The 20,610-nt window shown below is 43.9% G+C and overlaps 1 protein-coding gene across 5 annotated transcripts in view; it reads left to right on the forward strand.

Annotated features, from left to right (window-relative positions):
• Positions 1-20,610, forward strand: part of KIF20B (kinesin family member 20B) — a 1,912,547-nt gene that overhangs the window by 1,453,595 nt on the left and 438,342 nt on the right. For all 5 annotated transcript variants that reach the window (XM_044056921.1, XM_044056924.1, XM_044056926.1 and 2 more), the window contains exon 25: positions 7,875-8,023. In XM_044056921.1, the coding sequence (XP_043912856.1) occupies positions 7,875-8,023 (149 nt within the window). The remainder of the gene's footprint in view (positions 1-7,874; positions 8,024-20,610) is intronic.

Here is a 20,610-nt window from a genome sequence, read left to right on the forward strand (position 1 = left end):
TGTTGTATTACTTTATTGCCTTTTTATATTTTGAATACTGTGGTTTGTTTTCTTTACCTTGTGTTTTACTTGCATTCTGCTTTAACCGCATATTAAAACTTCAAACAGAGACCACAGTTTCAGAGTCAGGCAGAAATTTTTCCCACCCTCCCATCCAGTTACAGTTGTCTTGTTAAATACCACTGTCTTTCTAGTTGCCTGCCTCTTATGTTAATCTGACCATATATCTCATTTCCTCTCTGATTTCACTGGCTTGTGTGAGTAACCACAAAATCATCATTTTTGAAATCCCTCCCCATCAACTATTTAAATTTATTGGCCATCCTACTGTATTCCATAGTACCAGAATACAAAAGTGACCACCCCTTTCAATCCATCTTGCTGTTTTTAAAAATAGTAACTCTCTACTAAACCTTAACTTTTTAAAAAGGTAAAACTTAAATTATTTACTTTCACATCTAACTTCTCTAGTGCACACTGCAGTGTGCATGTTTTTTCATCTTACCTTTAAGCATCCCTGTGACTAGCATTTGCTCTAATACCTGCTGGAAAGCACTAGGAAACTGAAACAAGCAGTCAACTCTCCTTGTTAATAAGGAGAAATTAATCGTAGACACTAAACAGCCTATAATTGCAAAGTACCTTGCTAAGGTAAGGGAAAACAGCTCCTGTACTTTATATAAAAAAAAAAAAAAAAAAAAAACACCAAACCAGGCATGTTCAAGGGTCAGCTTCCGGTGATTTCTCCTGTCCACCCGGTGAATCTGGGCATACTGGGACAATGCAGCAATTGCTTCATGTACACAGACAACCTTCTCCTCCTACCACCCAACACTACAACCTGTGAGTGATGCACTTACATAGCCAAAATGGAAGCAAAGCTCTCTCCACCCAAGATTGTGCTAGACAGTCAAGAGGAGAAGGTTAAGACCCACACTACACCTCAAGCAACACATAGCCCTTCTAAACCCACACCACCAACACCCACATAAAGCAACACTAAATCCACATATGCAGAGGCCCTTAACTGTAATCTGTCCAAGCAACAAGGACCTCTGAAGCGGAAATGCAAACAAACACCAATCACAACCAAAGTGTCACATAGCTCACAACACCAGTGTGCCACCCAACAACAGCCCCTAAGGCAAGACACCGTACCTAACACTTTAGTCATAGGTGACTCTATAGTCCGGCACACTGATGTCCCACTCACCAGGTTGAACAAGGAGAAAATTACAGTCAGCTGCCTGTCTGGTGCCAGGATCCGCCACATAACGCATGCACTCAAGTCACTCCACAACAAGTACAAATATGACTCTGTCATTGTCCATGTTGGAGTGAATGACTTAAGACATACCTCCCTGGACTACATGAAAAGAGACATGGAAGAGCTCTCTAATCATGTGGACCAGGCAGGTATGACCCTAGCCCTGAGTAGCATCCTGCCTTCACCCAGAATTATACCACAATATAAGGACAAAATGATTGACTTCAACAATTGGCTAAGCTTCTGGTGTCATTCAAAGGGGATCCAGTATCTGTCTGCCTGGGACGACATGATCAACAGACCACGATGCTTTGCCAGAGATGGTCTGCACCTGTCGCCCCTGGGACTCGGGTTACTGGCTAAGGCTCTTGCCACCCCTATAGTGCCTTTTTTAGGCAAAGTTCAAAGGACAAAACCACCACTGTAACAGGTACAAGCATTCAAAATCTGAAGGTAATGCTACTCAATGCTAGAAATCTAAACCTCAAAATGCACTCTCTCGAGGCACTCCTAAAAATGGAGAACATTGATATCTGTGCAGCAACTGAAAGCTGGTTCAAGGCTCCAGAGAGCATCCCTGCAATACCAGGCTACAACTCTTACCACACTTTTCGGCCACCAAACCAGGACCGAAACACTAAAGGTGGGAGGCGTGTCCATATTCACCAAGGATATTCACACCACCAGGCTAGTTGCCCAACACAATGCGTCCGAAATTCTCCAGGTGCAACTAACACTAGGTAAGACTGCAATCCAAATTGTAGCTTGCTACAGATCCCCCACCATGCCCCAAGATTCTTACTACACCTTTCTAAACATACTGGAAAATATTAAGATAGAACCAAACACCCTAATACTGGGGGATTTTAACTACCCTGCCATTAACTGGGAAAACTACTCGTGTACCAACACCTTTTCCCAACGGTTCTTGGAATTCATAAATCAACGAATCCATAGTCCCACCAGGGGCTCCAATATCCTAGACCTGGTCATTACCAACATGGGAAATCGATGCTCCACACCTATGGTCACCCCTTCGTTAGTCAGGTCTGACCATAAGCTAATCACCCTTAACATCCACATCACACCCACACACTCCCACACCCCCAGTAAGGAAACCTCCATAAAAACTTCTCCAAAGCCAACTTCATGCTACTCAAGTCAGAAGTGACATACTTCATGACACCCATGCAGACGGGAACTGAAAGTTCAACTGCTGAATCCTACAGAAAGGCACTGTACGAGCACATCCACTCATGCATGAATCGTGCCATCCCAAATAGAACCAAGATGCTCTCATCCAAAAAAAGGAAGCCAATCTGGTGGTCCCCTGCCAATTTTACAACAAAAGGAAGAAACTGTTGCAGAAAAGAGGAAAATCCCAGGATGCAAAAAACTCCCTTACCAGCCTCAGGAAGAAACTGAGATCCCTCATAAAATCCTCCAAAGCTAGTTACGAAAATAAAATTTCCAAAGACAACCACAAGGCTTTTTATAACTATGTCAAGAATCTAAATGGCAATGCTCAGATCTGCTGTGAGCTAAAACAGAATGACATTAAATATTGGGAGGGTGACCTAATGGTTAAGGTGTTCGCCTTACAAACACAAGGTGCAGGGTTTGATTCTCGCAAGGGATAATTGGCTAGGCTTAAAATGGCTCACAAGAGCAGTTAGCTCAGTATGAACCAATAAAAATATACTGATCCCAAGGATATTGCCAATATCCTGGCAGATCGATTCATTGCCAACTTCACCCCCCTCTCACCCCCTAAATGGCCCATTTCAATACCGGAAGATTGCCAAATCCCGGTAATAACAGCCACGCAGGTAAAAAACGCACTCTCCAAAGCTAAGAATACAGCATCCATGGGACCAGATGAACTACAATATGAACTGGCACCTCACCTAAGTGTCATGTTTAATCATAGCCTCACCTCAGATTTCATGCCCACTGAGTGGCGCAGAACTACAGTTATGCCACTCCACAAGGGGGGTGTCCACCTTGGATCCCAGAAACTACCGTTCCATCGGTCTGACGAGCCTTATCTGCAAGGCCATGGAGCGTATTATCGTGGAACTTATAGACAAAGACATTGGCAACCTTCAAACACTGGGCCCCTCCCAGTTTGGGTTCGTGAAGGGCCGATCTTGTCTCCTGAACCTGATTGAATTCTTCGAATCAGTCTTCAGAGCCATGGACAAGGATAAGGTGGTTCACACAGCCTATCTAGACCTTGCCAAGGCCTTTGACACCATCCCCCACTCTGGAATCATAGATAAACTTGCTAAGCTGGGCATTAATCCATACGTCACCCAATGGGTTGCTAACTGGCTTACTGATAGAACCCACACTGTAAAAGTAGCAGACTCCAAATCCAGCTCCAGACAAGTGACAAGTGGAGTACCTCAGGGTTCAGTCCTGGGACCGCTCTTGTTTGGCATCTACTTCTCTGAAGTACAGGCCAACACTAAGGGACTCTGGCTAACAAAGTTCGCAGATGACTGCAAACTGAGAGCCATTATTGAATTCCCAAATGATGTGGATACTCAACAAAAGGGCCTTACAGAAACAGATGCTTGGTGCCAGAGCCATGGGCTCAAGCTCAATGCCAAGAAATGTATAGTTATCCCCTTTGGGGAAAAAGCATAAACCTATGAATTACCATATAGGTGGCAGTACACTAAACACCGAAAGTGTGATAAGAGACTTAGGGACACAGGTGGACAGTTGTCTCACCTTCGATTACCACATCGCCACAACAGTCAGGAAATCCTTTGATGTGGCACACCTCATTACCTAAGGGCTTTTCATCCAGAAAAAAAGGAGGTCATTGTCCCACTGTATTCATCCCTCATTAGACCCATTATAGAATACAACGCCCCGTTTGGTATATACCTCTCAAGACATCTGCAACAACTGGAAAGGCCGCAGAAATACCTCACAAAAAAAATCACACGCCTAAAGCAGATGCCCTACGCTGACCGCCTTAAAAAACTCCAGCAGTACTCTGTTGCATATTGTCTACTCAGAGGCGATCTCTGCTTAACATACAAGGCCATGTCAAACTCAGAGCTGTTGGACATGCTACACTTAAAGAAATCACAATCCCTCAGAGCCACACGCTCCAGGGATCTAAACATTGTCATCTCAATAAACAAAACATGCTGGAGGGGATAGGTTCCTGACCCAGAGACTCCCCAGACAGTGGAATAGATTGCCCATACATGTCAAGCAGAGTGCCTCTTTAGCCCTCTTCAAAAGGAACCTTGATGATTGTATGGGAGAAAGGAAATTCACCCCGGGGATCACGTCAGTCACCCTGGTAGACAGGGGTCCAGGGAAGTAAATAGTGTGGAAGAAATAGCCAGGGAATTATTATGGCTAGGCTTGTATAGGCCCTAGGGCTGATAGCCTAGTACCAACCTATGAATAGCTTCCACAAAAATTTGGCCTTCTAAATCTAAATAGGAGAATTTTAGATGTAGTGAAAGGAAGGAGAAATTTAAGAGAGAGTATGGCAAGCTAGACCTGGGGGTCCTCAGGGTATAAACACCCAGAAGAGGAATCAGCCTTGAATTAGGCTATTCCCTCCTGTATACTTCCCATGCTCACCCCAAACTGGTACCCTCTCTCTACCAACTCTGATTCAGGAAATGAGGAAGAAATCACCCAAGACCCGCAGGTATTAAATAACATCAAAAGCTTACAAATTGCAGTTTCAGGATATGCCAAAAATAAGAGGCATTCCACAACTACCCAAGGACAAGCTGATCCTTATTTCTACAGTCATTCAATAAATAAGTCAGTCCAGAGCTGTAGATAGGGTCGGGGGGGGCATCACTTTTACTCAAGACTCTCTCAAGTCCCAGGGAAAGAGGGTTTATGAAAACACAGCGTAGACCTTTCCTCTCATCCTTATCTGAGCAAATTTCTCAGGATCATAAAATTCAAAATACTCACCCTTCAAGGTCTATTGCCCATGCTTCCTTCACCCTCATGGTCAGTCTAGATCTGAAGGATGTCTACCTCCATGTCCCCATTGCAAGAAAGCACAGAAAATTCTTCAGATTTGCAGCAGGTTGAAATCATTTCCATTTCACCTCCTTATATTTTGTGCACTCCTCCCTGAGTAATTCACAATGGTTGTGACTTTGCTGATTGCGTATTGCAGGGTAAAGGTTGTACATATTTACCCCTACCTCTTCAACTGCCTAATTGTGGCAGAACTCCAACAGGTTATTCTTTAAGTTGTCGATTTACTTCAGGAACCTGGGTGTCATAGACAGCAAAGTGATATTCTGCTTGAACATCTCGCATACACTAATTTTTCTAGGGGAATATCTGCACACCACCTTGAGCAGAATCTTCTGTCCCCAGGGCAAAGTGGCCCATTTGACTCAATATTTACCATCTACCACCAGGCAATCTACCTACCAGTGAGCAGAATACTGTGGCAGACCATTTAAGGAAATTCTTTAGCAACTTTGAAGCTTGTTGAGATATTTCAGAATATAGTACAGACGTAGGGAACAGGAAGTACCGACTTGGTTGCCTGTCTAGACAAGCATTAAGGAAGTTCTGCTCTAGGTTCCAATGCAAGGGAGGCTAGTACCAGGGCCTTCCTGTATTCCTTATCTTTTACTACTCCTTAATGTGCTCCTTCAAGCAAGAAGGAAAAAGGCAAGTTTCTTTGTAATGTTAGCCTTCTGACTAAGGCAAGCATAATTCTCCTATTCAGCACAGGTAATTGCAAAAGTTTGTCTGTCTCTCTTCTTCTTGACTGTACCCTTCCCCCAACTCAGTAGTAGTGGTGTAGTTACAGCCAAGCCTCAAAGCCATAAAATCTTGGCATAAATTATTATAATCTAGTCCCCCCCACCCCGTTCAAGATCAGTACTTTTCAGAGGTGATTAGCATTTTACGAGAGACTATGAAGCCTACCATCAAGAAATCTCTTTCAGAACAGAAGAGGCTTTCAGGCTGGGGTATCCCTAGGCAGCTGGGACTTATTTCTATTTCAACACCAATTCCCCTTATTCTGTTATTCTGAGGTTCCTCTTAGGAATCTTTGACACAAAGTTGGCATATGCATCTATTAAGTTCTGCTTAGCTCTCTTAGCTTCGCTTCTCCAGTCTTCACATCAGTAGCCAGGCTTTTTCATAATGTGGTCCTACAACTTAGACATCTCAGGTGACCCATCTATCCTTAAGATTTGAACTTTGTTGTTGGAGTTTATTCTTCCCCGTTTTGGGTCCCTTTGCTCAGCTGCTGTGACGTTTCTTGGATGGCTGCTTTATTAGATATTGCTTTTGCTAGGACAATCTCTCTGTTGCAGTCCCTAGTATATGAAAAATCTTATACAATCTTCTCCAAAGACAGATTAATCTGTAAGTTGTCTTAAATCTAGCCTGGAATCAAACTGTCCAGATACCCATTTTCTTACAGTCACTGAACAAGGAAGAATGACTTATGCCAGTGTCAGATGTATACAGGTATTTAAGATGTCACACAGACAGGACCAAGGACTTCAGGTAGTCAGAGCGGCTATCTCCTTTATGGCAGACCATTACCTAAGCTGATCGCTAATTGAATCATGTTTTACTTTCTCCATCTTGATAAATTGGGGGAGGATCAGGGCAAGGCATATGCTCGCTTTCCATATCTCCATCTTAATAAATTGGGGGAGGATCAGGGCAGGGCATATGCTCTCCAGCAGAGCTGCAGCCGCCTTCTTTAAGAGCACATCAGCTGCGAGTATCCATGAAGCAGCTATTTGGATCACCGTGATACAGTGGTACAAAATACGTATACAGTCTAGAAGCAGGGCAGGTTTGGCCATGGCAGTTCTGCAGAGCATCCTGTTATCCCCGTCTGTAGTCTAGGATGAGGTTCCCCCGGGAAGCTAACTGCTTTACTCTGCTTCCAATGTATAAGGAATTGTACTGCAGCAGTGATCCTTAAAATGAACAAAGTGCAGGTATTTGAGGGTACTGCCTTTAACCAGAGATGCCTGAATAAGAAGATTGCTGATGCCACAGGAACACCCTCCCACATTTAATTCCTTATTTCTAGAGCACACTACCCTTTTGTGGGTGCTGGGTAGAGAGGCAGCTTCTCATAACTGGCACTTTGATCAATCCTTGGTACAGTCTTGGCATAATGTTTTTTTTTTCTTTCTTTTACATTACCCCCTTTGTCAGGCACACCAAAGATTGTATAGCTTCATTCTTATGAAAGTATCCTGCAACATGCTACCTATCTCTTTCCCAGAGTATTGGTCCTTCTCACATTTGTTTATAAGCTGCTGCTCCAAAAAAAGAAAAAAAACAACAATGGTGTGGGCCACTTACTTTTTTACAGGCTTGCATACTGCTGATGTCATTAGAGGTAGACCAGTCCTAATTTGGGGTTGTCCAGCTACTGTAGAAGTCAGGATGGCAGGACTGACATCTGTCTACACCCAATCTCCTTATAGAAAGAATTATGCTGCAAACACTAATGATTTGTTCACATATTTATGATTATGGTGAGTACTGTCACTCAAAAGTACTTCTTGTGGTAATTATATACTTGTAAAATGTTCCTGTCTTTTTATTAATACAGAATTAGACGACTGGAAAAATAAATGTTCAAACTTAGAAAAGAAACTGATGGAAGATCAAAGTACCTGTCAAAAATGTGAAGCTAAAGAATCTGAAGAAACATCTACGCTGGCTTGCCAAGAGGTGACCAAAACTAAAGAGGTTATAAAGGTAAGACAGCTATTTAAGTCTACATTGGAAATTACCATTTGTTAAAAAAGTAATATTTTTTTTTCAATTAACAAGTAGAAATAGTCAGAATTGAAGCATGTCACTGATTTTATTTTGGGAAGGGAGGCAATACCAGGCATGATTCATAGGTAGGTACTAGGCTATTGGCCTAGGGCCTATATAAGCCTAGCCAAAAAGGTACCCTGGCTTTTGCCACCCAGTAAAATAATTTTCTTGTGCCCCTGTCGAGCAGAGCCACAGGGGTGATCCCCGGGGTGAATTTCCTATTTCCCATCCAATCGTCAAATTTTTCTTGAGTGCTAATGTGGAGCTCTGTTTGACATAGATAGGTAGTTTGTTCCAGAGTGTGGGAGGTCTCTGGGACAAGAATCTATCCCTCCAGCATGTTCTGTTTAGTGTGGTGACAAGGTTTACTTCCCTAGACCGTGTAGCTCGGAGGGATTGTTATTTCTTTAAGTGGAGCATGTCCAACAGCTCTGGGCTTGGCATAGCTTTGTATGTTAAGCAGAGATCGCCTCTGAGTAGGCGATATGCGATGGAGTAAAGCTGGAGTTTTTTGAGACTGTCTGCCTAGGGCATCTGTTTGAGGCCGGTAATCCTCTTTGTGAGGTATTTCTGCAGCCTTTCCAGTTGTTGTAGATGACTTGTGAGGTACATACCAAAAGGGGCGTTGTACTCTATAATTAGTCTAATGATTGACCTGTAGACGGGAACGACGGCCTCTTTTTTCCTGGATGAGAAACCTTATTGTGATGAGGTGTGCCACGTAGAAGGATTTCCTGACTACTGTGGCGATGTGATGATCAAAGGAGAGACTACTGTCCACCTGTGTCCCAAGGTCTCTTAACACACTTTCGGTGTTAAGTAGACTACCACCTATGTGGTAGCTCATGGGTACAGAGTTTTTACCAAAGGGGATGGCAATGCACTTTTTGGCATTGAGCTTGAGGCCATGGCTTTGACACCAGGCATATGTCTCAGTGAGGCCCTTTTGTAGGATGTCCACATCGTTAGGAGTTTCGATTATGGCTCTTAATTTGCAGTCATCTGTGAACTCCGTTAGCCAAAGACCTTCTGTGTGTTAGCCTGTACTTCAGAAAAGTAGATACCAAACAGGAGAGGACCCAGGACTTAACCCTGTGGTACTCCACTTGTCACTGGTCTGAAGTCTGATTTTGGAGTCCGCTACTTTCACAGTGTGGGTTCTGTCAGTGAGCCAGTTGGCAACCCATCTTGTGACAGGGATTTATACCTAGTATAGTGAGTTTATCTGTAATTCCAGTGTGGGGGAATGATGTCAAACTCCTTGCCGAGATCTAGATAGGCTGTTTGAACCACCTTACCCTTGTCTACGGCTTTGGTGACTGCTTCAAAGAAGTCTACCAGGTTTAAGAGACATGATCTGCCTTTTATAAACAATTGGCTAAGCTTATGGTGTCATTCAAAGGGGATCCAGTATCTGTCTGCCTGGGATGACATGATTGACAGACCACGATGCTTTGCCAGAGATGGTCTGCACCTGTCGCCCCTGGGATTCAGGTTACTGGCCAAGGCTCTTGCCACCCCTATAGTGCCTTTTTTAGGCAAACTTCAAAGGACAAAACCACCACCGTAACAGGTACAAGCATTCAAAATCTGAAGGTAATGCTACTCAATGCTAGAAGTCTAAACCTCAAAATGCACTCTCTCGAGGCACTCCTAAAAAGGAGAACATCGATATCTGTGCAGTAACTGAGACCTGGTTCAAGGCCCCAGAGAGCACCCCTGCAATACCAGGCTACAACTCTTACCACACTTTTCGGCCACCAAACCAGGACCGAAACACTAAAGGTGGAGGAGTGTCAATATTCACCAAGGATATTCACACCACCAGGCTAGTTGGCCAACACAATGTGTCTGAAATTCTCCAAGTGCAACTAACACTAGGTAAGACTGCAATCCAAATTGTAGCTTGCTACAGATCCCCCACCATACCCCAAGATTCTCACTACACCTTTCTAAACATACTGGAAAATATTGAGATCGAACCAAACACCCTAATACTGGGTGATTTTAACTACCCTGCCATTAACTGGGAAAACTACTCATGTCCCAACACCTTTGCGCAACGATTTTTGGAATTCATAAATTCCAATGCCCTGGATCAACTAATCCATAGTCCCACCAGGGGCTCCAATATCCTAGACCTAGTCATTACCAACATGGGAAATCAATGCTCCATACCTATGGTCACCCCCTCGTTAGTCAGGTCTGACCATATGCTAATCACCCTTAACATCCACATCCCACCCCCACCCCCCAGTAAAGAAACCACCATAAAAAAACTTCTCCAAAGCCAACTTCATGCTACTCAAGTCAGAAGTGACAAACTTCATAACACCCATGCAGGCGGAACTGAAAGTTCAACTGCTGAATCCTACACTAAGGCACTGTACGAGCACATCCACTCATGCATGAATCGTGCCATCCCAAATAGAACCAAAATGCTCTCATCCAAAAAAGGAAGCCAATCTGGTGGTCCCCTGCCATAAACAAACTTTACAACAAAAGGAAGAAACTTTTGCAGAAAAGAGGAAAATCCCAGGATGCAAAAACTCCCTTACTAGCCTCAGTAAGAAACTGAGATGCCTCATAAAATCCTCCAAAGCTAGTTACGAAAATAAAATTGCCAAAGATTCCAAAGACAACCACAAAGCATTCTATAACTATGTCAAGAATCTAAATGGCAATGCTCAGATCTGCTCTGAGCTAAAACAGAATGGCATTAAATATACTGATCCAAATGATATTGCCAATATCCTGGCAGATAGATTCAGTGCCAACTTCACCCCCCTCTCACCCCCTAAATGGCCCATCTCAATACCGGAAGATTGCCAAATTCCAGTAATAACAGCCACACAGGTACAAAACGCACTCTCTAAAGCCAAGAATACAGCATCCATGGGACCAGATGACATCCCGGGCTGTGTACTACATGAACTACAATATGAACTGGCACCTCACCTAAGTGTCATGTTTAATCATAGCCTCACCTCAGGTTTCATGCCCACTGAGTTGAGCAGAGCTACAGTTATCCCAATCCACAAGGGGGGATCCACCTTGGATCCCGGAAACTACCGTCCCATCAGTCTGACAAGCCTTATCTGCAAGGCCGTGGAGCGTATTATCATGGAACTTATAAACAAAGACATTGGCAACCTTCAAACACTGGACCCCACCCAGTTTTGTTTGTGAAGGGCCGATCTTGTCTCCTGAACCTGATTGACTTCTTTGAATCAGTCTCCAGAGCCATGGACAAGGGTAAGGTGGTCCACATAGCCTATCTAGACCTTGCCAAGGCCTTTGACACCATCCCCCACTCTGGAATCATAGATAAACTTACTAAGTTGGGCATTAATCCCTATGTCACTGAATGGGTTGCTAAATGGCTTACTGATAGAACCCACACTGTAAAAGTAGCCGACTCCAAATCCAGCTCCAGACAAGTGACAAGTGGAGCACCTCAGGGTTCAGTCCTGGGGCTGCTCTTGTTTGGCATCTACTTCTCTGAAGTACAGGTCAACACTAAGGGACTCTGGCTAACAAAGTTTGCAGATGACTGCAAACTGGGAGCCATTATTGAATCCCCAAATGATGTGGATACTCTACAAAAGGGCCTTACAGAAACAGATGCTTGGTGCCAGAGCCATGGGCTCAAGCTCAATGCCAAGAAATGTATTGTTATCCGCTTTGGGAAAAAACATGTATCCATGAATTACCATATAGGTGGCAGTACACTAAACATAGAAAGTGTGATAAGAGACTTAGGGACACAGGTGGACAGTGGTCTCACCTTCGATAACCACATTGCCACAACAGTCAGGAAATCCTTCTATGTGGCACACCTCATCACAAAGGGCTTTTCATCCAGAAAGAAGGAGGTCATTGTCCCACTGTACTCATCCCTCATTAGACCCATTATAGAATACAACGCCCCATTTGGTATGTACCTCTCAAGACATCTGCAACAACTGGAAAGGCCTCAGAAATACCTCACTAAAAGAATCACAGGCCTAAAGCAGATGCCCCACGCTGACCGCTTTAAAAACTCCAGCTATACTCTGTCGCATATCGTCTACTCAGAGGCGATCTCTGCTTAACATACAAGGCCATGTCAAACCCAGAGCTGTTGGACATGCTACACTTAAAGAAATCCCAATCCCTCAGAGCTACGCTCCAGGGATCTAAACCTTGTCATCACAGTAAACAAAACATGCTGGAGGGATAGGTTCCTGACCCAGAGACTCCCCAGACTCTGGAATAGATTGCCCATACATGTCAAGCAGAGTGCCTCTTTGGACCTCTTCAAGAGGAACCTTGACAATTGGATGGGAGAAAGGAAATTCACCCCAGGGATCACATCAGTCACCCTGCTAGACAGGGGTCCAGGAAAGTAAATAATGTGGGAAGAAATAGCCAGGGAATTGTTATGGCTAGGCTTGTATAGGCCCTAGGGCTGATAGCCTAGTACCAACCTATGAAGACAACTGGGTCCTAAACATGGTCTCTCAAGGATACAGATTCCACTTTCATACCTTACCAAGGATAAAAGGAATGCCAAACCTGCCACCAAAATCAATGGGCAGAGGCACAAAAACAAATTACAGCTCTCATGGATATGAGAGCCATTCAACAGGTACCTACACAGGAGCAAGGACAAGGATTTTACTCAAGATTCTTTCTAGTCTCAAGAAAGGACAAAGCATGGAGACCCATTCTGGATCTTTCAATTCTGAGCACCTATCTGCAAGTACCAAAATTCAAGATGCTAACACTACAGCAGCTTCTTCCCATGCTGGGCAAGAAGGCTTGGCTAGTAACGTTGGACCTCAAGGAGGCATACCTGCATGTCCCTATCAGACAAAATTGCAGAAGATACCTCCTCTTCATTGCAGGTTAAACGCATTATCAATTCTCTGCACTGCCCTTTGGCTTATCTACTGCGTCCAGGGTCTTCACAAAATGCCTGGCACCAGTAATTGTATACTGCAGACAAAGAGGAATTCAAATATACCCACACCTGGACGACTGCCTTATTCAAGCAGAAAGCAAGGACATTCTTTTAAATCATCTAGCATTTGTCATACACCTTCTAAGTTGCCTGGTGTACACAGTAAACGAAAATAAATCAAAACTAGTGCCCTCACAAAACATAATATTCCTGGGTGCCAGCTTGAATACAACGGCCCAGATGGCTTATCTCACGCCAGACAAGCAACAACAGCTGACTCAATATTTCAAAATAATGGCAACAAAGACCAAACTCCCTGCAAGAAAAATTCTGCAGGCCTTGGGATTCATGGCATCTTGCATACTACTAATACCATTTGCAAAACTGCATATGAGGAATTTACAATGGTACCTGAAAAGCGTATGGACTCAGCACGGCCACAGCTTGGAAACAATGATACCACTCATTCCCTGCCTTCAACAGGAGTTTCTATGGTGGGCACAGACATGTCACCTCAACAAGGGTCAGCCTTTCACCTTACCCACAGCCAGGCAAACTATGACAACAGATGCATCGGACTATGCCTGGGGAGCACACATGGCAGGACAGTGCATTCACGGCAAATGGACTACAGATCAGAGCCATCTGCATATCAATCAAAAAGAAATGCTAGCAGTACAGAATGCCCTAACAGCTTTCAAGGACCTCTTACACCCAGGAAAATTAATAATGAAGACGGACAATACCATAGTAATGTGGTACATAAACAAGCAAGGGGGCACACATTCCTACCCTCTATGCAGGCAAGCAATGACCTTGTGGAACACTGCACTGTCTTACCAGGTTCAATTACAAGCACAATTCCTGCCAGGAAAGAAAAACACATTGGCAGATGACCTAAGCAGAAATATCATGGATCTACACGAGTGGATACTAGATCCACAAGTATTTGCAATGATAGCTCAAAAATGGGGACGCCCAGACATAGATCTGTTTGCAAGCCCCCAAAACTACCAACTTCAAAAATTTTGCACAAGGACATTCCATCCACAAGCTTGGAATGTGGACGCCCTTTCCATTCAGTTGGAAAACATTAACAGTGTATGCCTTTCCTCCACTGCCTCTCCTAGCAAAGGTACTGCTGAAAGTCAGATTAGAGAGACCACAGCTGATACTCATTGCACCAGACTGGCCACGCCAGCATTGGTATCCAGTTCTAAGGAACATGGCCCACGGCCCACCATGGATTTTACCACAAATTCCTCACCTGCTCACCCAGCGAGACAATCAGATTCTACACAGCCAACTCAAAACTTTAAACCTGGCTGCATGGCAAATTACCTAAACAACCAGCCAACACCTCTAGCCAAAGCTGTTATGGTTATGGATGTCACATCTTTTCTCTACCCTTCTCTATGCCTCTCCTGTGCTTACTAATCTTAACAAATCTGACCTAAACAAACTCTCATCTTGCTATAATCACATTGCCAGATTTGCAACTGGTATGCCCTATAGAACTCACCACTGCACTAACCTAAAAAACCTAGGCTGGATAGAACTACCTAACCTTCTCCAGATGATCCAACTCATAGAAGCTTTTAAAATTCTCAAACAACCTGATAACACTCCTGCACTGAAAAATTTAATTCTTCCCTATTCCAATCTAAGCTGTCTTCGCTCATCAAATAGGCAACTTGTCCAAACAATCAAATCCCATAACTCAGGGGGTGACTCTCTGTTTGCCAATGTCATTGGAAAAATATGGAACTCCCTCCCCTGTAACCTTACTCTTACTACCTCCCTGGTCCAATTCAAAAAGAAACTAAAACTCCATTTTAAGTCACATTGGCTTTGCCAGTGCTCTAACCCAGATTAGCACTCCTCATTTAACCTAGATCTCTTTCTCCCCATACTTATTCTAGTTTAACAACTTAACTTTTATCTTCAAAAGACCGAACACAATTTTTCCTTGTCCAATCTCTAACCATATCTGTAACCCCTAAACCTCTGTTAAAAAGACAACCTAAGGTATGAACCTATAACCTTAAACCAGACCATTGTATAGTACTCAAGCTCAACGGCTGCTATTGTCCTTTAACCGAACATGCTTTATAATATTGTATAGGGACCATTGTATTTTTTTTTTTTTTTTTTTTGGATAGCTATTGCTAGATTGTTTTTGTTATGATATATACTATATATCTTTCTCCTTAACTGGACTACTAAATGTAATAATATGTAATATTGAACATGTATGTAACCTTCTGACATTGTGGAGCTTTTCTCCCCGGGCCTCCGCTGAAAATGGACATGTATCCAGTCGGACTATCCCGGTCAACAAATGTAAAATAAAAAAATAAAATAAATAAATAAATGTCATTCTGGAGGCCAGGAAACCCAGCACCAGGAAAACCTATTCAGACAAATGGAAAAGATTTTGCGCCTGGAACCAGGCTGAAGGCCAAAATCCCCTTGATCCAAACATTCTTCAGATTCTACAATATTTAACTGAGATGTTGCACAAAGGACTTTCCTTTTCATCTATTAAGATCCATGCCTCAGCAATTTCAGCTCATTACAACACGGATCCTCCTTTTTTCTCACATCCACTCCTAAGACAGTACCACAGTGGGGCTAAGAACATCAGACCGCCAAGAAGAGCTCCAACACCTACTTGGGATCTCAACTTTGTTCTGGAAAAGCTTACACTGCTGCCCTTTGAACCAGCTTTTTCCGCTGATTTAAAATTTCTTTCCTGGAAAACTGCCCTGTTACTAGCAATAACTTCAGCTAGAAGAGTTTCAGAGTTACAGGCACTAATGACAGTAGAGCCTTTCCTCATTTTTCATCAAGACAGAGTCTCTCTATGAACTAACCCTTCCTTTATGCCAAAGGTGGTATCCAGTGTGGCCCTAAACCAAACCATTCATTTGCCCACCTTTTTCCCAAATCCCCAGAACAAAGGAGGAAGACTCCTGCACTCTTTGGACATTCACAGGCAATTACGTTACTGTTTGGATAAAACTAAGGCTTTCAGAAAATCTGACCAGCTCTTTGTAGCCTATGCTGCAGGATCACAAGGAAAAGCTATCTCAAAACAGACCATCTCTAAATGGATAGGGCATTGCATACGTTTCTGCTACACGCATCATGGGAAACCGGTACCTACTAACATTGGGTCCCACTCCACCAGGGCTACAGCTACATCAGCAGCCTTTCTCAGGGGACTACCAACCAAGGATATTCTGGAAGCTGCAACTTGGAGTTCAGTGCACACCTTCATCAAACACTATCACTTACCTCTATATTCTAAGACTAGAGCTGGTTTTGCCACTGCAGTTTTGCAGGGCCTACTAGCTTCTTCTAACCCCGTTTAACTCCACCTCCCATCCTTAGCTTTGGGATTCAACCCAAGTGTGATGACTGCAGCAGGGTAACACGATGAACATAGTACAGTTTTGTACCTACCATAAATGTAGATGTTTGAGTGTTCACCCTGCTGCAGTCCAGGTTACCCTCCCTCCATCCCCTCTGAACTAGCTGAACTTATCTATACCACTCTATCCTATACAACCTCTGTGGTGTATTTGCTTGTGCCTTAAGGTATTGTTTTATTTTTATCTAGCTATATATATATATATATATATATATATATATATATATATATATATTTTGCCTAACTATTGGGGGCACCTGACATTTGGGGCAAGAAAAACTGAAGAAAATGGCGTTGGATGCCTCTTATATACCCCTGGCGCACTGACGTCAGGGAAGAAGCGACAGCAACCGACGCTGGACCAAGACTTTGGAATTCAGGCCAACTGCAGGACCGCCTGACGGCAGGATAACCCAAGTGTGATGACTGCAGCAGGGTGAACACTCGCACATCTACATTTATGGTAGGTACAAAACTGTACTTTTTTCACCTAAAACCTTCCTTTAGAGAACCAGTACAACCTTGGGATTTGGCCTTGGTTCTACAAGCCCTAACAGCTCCCCCCTTTGAACCTGCATCTTCATGTCTTTTAAAGTACCTCTGTTGGAAAACTTTTTCTGGTTGCAATCACATCGGCCAGACGTTTGTCAGAACTTCAAGCCTTATGCATCAAATGTCCCACCTTATTTTCCATAAGGATAGAGTATCACTGAGAACTAATTCTTCCTATTTACCAAAAGTGGTGTCAGCGCATTCTGTTGACCTCCCAGTATTTTTCCTAATCATTCTAACAAGGGAGAGTATTGCCTGCATTCCCTAGATGTTCCCAGGCAAATATGATTTTATCTGGACAGAACAAAATCTCCCTGTAAATCAGACCAGCTATTTCTGGCCTTTTCTGCACCAAGGCTAGGTCATCCAGTCTCAAAAGTTACATTGGCGTCATAGTTGAGAAATTGCATTACCTTTGTCTACAGCAAGAACATTATCACCTTGCCTCAGAGTGAAAGCACATTCTATAAGGTCTATGGCAACTTTAGCAGCTTTTCATGCTAGGGCTTCCCTCATTGACATTTGCTCAGCTGCGACTTGGGCCAACCCCCATACCTTTATTCTTCATTAGAAATTGGATTTGTCCTCCAGAGGAAAAGCTTCTTTTGGTTCCATGGTGCTCAGGAATGTCCTTCCATGAGGGCCACCCAGGGATATAGGCAGCTGGGGTGTCTGTCCCATCGTAAGAAATGAACGAAGATTAACAACATCAGATAAAGAAGTCATGTCTTACCATAATGTTCCATCTGTGTTGATCTTCGTTCATTCATTATTCCCCACCCTCCATCCCCCTCTGGAGGTTCCTGGTGGATTTCATATGGTTCTCCTTCCATTCTTGTAGGTCTATTATGGCCAGAGGTAGCCTCTACTTTTGTCTGTCAACTAGCAAACTCGATCTGAGGTAACATGGAGCATAGCATTGTGGGTAGGATCTTGGCTCGCGAGTTTTTGGTTGACGCGAGCTTGGTATAAGGCCGGCTCAATTTTGAGGATGGAACCGATAACCCATCGTAATGAATGAGCGAAGATCAACACCACAGATGGAACATTATGGTAAGACATAACTTCTTTTTCAGCCTTTAGGCAAGACAGTAAGCAACTTTTGGAAGTGGCTGTGAGGCAAACATTTTTAAGTGCTTTTCACTTTGTAGACAAGATTGCAAGCAGCCAATTAATGAGGCTAAGAAGACAAACTTTTCTAGTAAATGTGATGAAAAGAATAATTCTGTGTGATATGCACTGTGGTGGAAGAAGAATGGTCTACACCTGAGATAAGGGTGAAGGTCTGTCTCTTCATTAGTAATACTGTTGCTGGTGTGTGTGTCTTTTGACCATCTTACAGCTCTGTGATACCATTTTCTCTAGTCAAAGATAAAAGCATAAAGAAATGCTCCAAATGTGGGCAGAAAATCCACCCCCACCCTTCCCCCAGTCGGTCATGAGACATGTTTACTGTCTGAGAGCAGATCATTTAACAGCATATGCAAGTCTTTTGGACAGAGGACCTTCTCCAATAAAAAAGCAAGTTAGTGTTGAAAGGTTTTCTTCCTCGAGAGCCTGAGGGGGGAGTCAAGACCAAGAAGGCAGTGGACAAATGCAAGTCATGGGAGAAGAATCCAGGAAAAGAAAGGCAGATGACAAGACTTCATCATCGGCACCTAAAATAACTTCACCTTTTAGAGTGGATCCAGAGCTCCAGTTTCTTCATCTCTAGCCCTCTTGGAAGACTTTGATTCCGGAGAAGATACCAATAAGGCCGTTTTACCAAATCACCTTCAGAGTGGGGACAGTCTCGGATTCCCTTCTTGTCCTACTCCAGTATTCTCAATTATGTCCTAAAGGGCAGTCAGGAGTGACTTATTTTGTGCTGGATCATATGATGAGAGCCTTCTTGAGGACAAGGGAATTTATGGCATTCCTCCTCCCTCGATCCTGAGGGTGGAGAGGACAAACCTGGTGTCCCCAATCCTTGCTCTTCAGGCCCATTTTTCAGAGCCGGTGTTTTCGGAGAAGGGGTCCAGCCCGGAGCCTGTTTCTCTAGCACTGATTGGTGGCCCTACTCCTGTCCCAGATTTGCTAGATCCATCATATCTGGCACACAGGTTTCTACAGCTGTGTGTGGCTCAGCTACTTAGTCTCAAGGCTGAGGGCTGTATCCTGTACTTAGGTCCATGTTCAAAGTAACAGGGAAGATTCTTGATCCTAATGTCAGGAATCTTAACTTCAAATGGAGCCAGTCTTTCTTTGGGTGGAGTGGGACCAGAAGGGAATTCATCGAATCCTCCTCCTAGTTCATGAGGCGGGTAATTTCATCTCCTTCAAGATATGACCAGCAGGCTTCACTGATCACATTTCCAGCCCTGGAGACTTCTGCTGCTTCTCCACAGCTCACTCATGCAACCAGTGGTTATTGTCAATCCTTAAGCCTCAAACAAATAACGCAGGCATCATCGCACTCATCTAAGAACTCAGATGCCCCCACCCATCTCATGTTCCGTGAAAGACGACATGCAAAAGAAAGTACCTGGCAGTCATTCACTACAGACTTGGACTGTGATGACAGAAAGGGCTCCCCTCAGAATCCACCCGAAAATGTTACATTTGGCAAAGTTCTGGAGCTCATACACCAAAAAGGTCTTTTACCCTCTGACACACACTTCTCTTAATGAAGACACCTTATTTGAAGCTCAATTCCCTCCACATGTTGGAAGCATCCTCCAGTAAATTGCTTGATTGATCTGGCTGTGCATAAGTCATGGCAAGAGCCTGACTCTTGCAAGTCGGTTCTTGAAGCTTGATAAAATATTGAGACCACCCCAAGGGCAGGCAGTATTGAATGAAGGGTCCACTGGTGGATTCCATTTATGTCTTTGCCACCACCAGTAAGGAACTGACTGAAGATCTGGTTGCAGTCCATCCACCCAACATGGAGTCCAGGACAGTGGACCGGTTAGGGAGCTGGCATATGCTTCTGGCATCTTTGCAGTCAGGGCCTTGAACTATACCACACACACACACACACACACACACACACACACACACACACACACACTCTTCAGTTGTACCTGGCTGAGCAGAGGTTAGATACTCTGAAGAAGCCCCCAACAGTGGACTCAAGGAAGCTCATGCATAATGTAGCTGATGAAGTGGCATGAACAGCAGTATTGGGCATCTGCATTATGTGCCTTGCCTTGCCCCTCTTGTGCGACTTTGTGGACAATTTTGAAGCTTCCCTCACTGTGGTTCATAGCTATTTGGTCCACACCATCTAGGAGTGGATACAGAGATTAACAGGGTGGAAAGATGTTGTCTGCCTTGGGAGTAAGATCTGAGGACTCAGAAGTCCAAATGCCCTCCCTTTGACTCATCTTCTGACAAGGACGGTCATAGTAGAGGTAGCCAGTGGACACAGACACAGAGGTTATTGAGGTCCACAGATCCAAGTTTTTTGGCCACCACCAATTTTGTCCTTGAAGGCCTACCTGATTGCTCCCATCTGAAGGCAGTCAGGTGTCATATATCCCTCTATGCCATAGTGTGGATGGCCATCACGCAAGACGCCTGGATAAGAGTGGTAATGTCCAAACT

The sequence above is a fragment of the Protopterus annectens genome, chromosome 14.part0 (genome assembly GCF_019279795.1).
Source record: "Protopterus annectens isolate FY-2018-M chromosome 14.part0, PAN1.0, whole genome shotgun sequence".
Taxonomy (NCBI): domain Eukaryota; kingdom Metazoa; phylum Chordata; order Ceratodontiformes; family Protopteridae; genus Protopterus; species Protopterus annectens.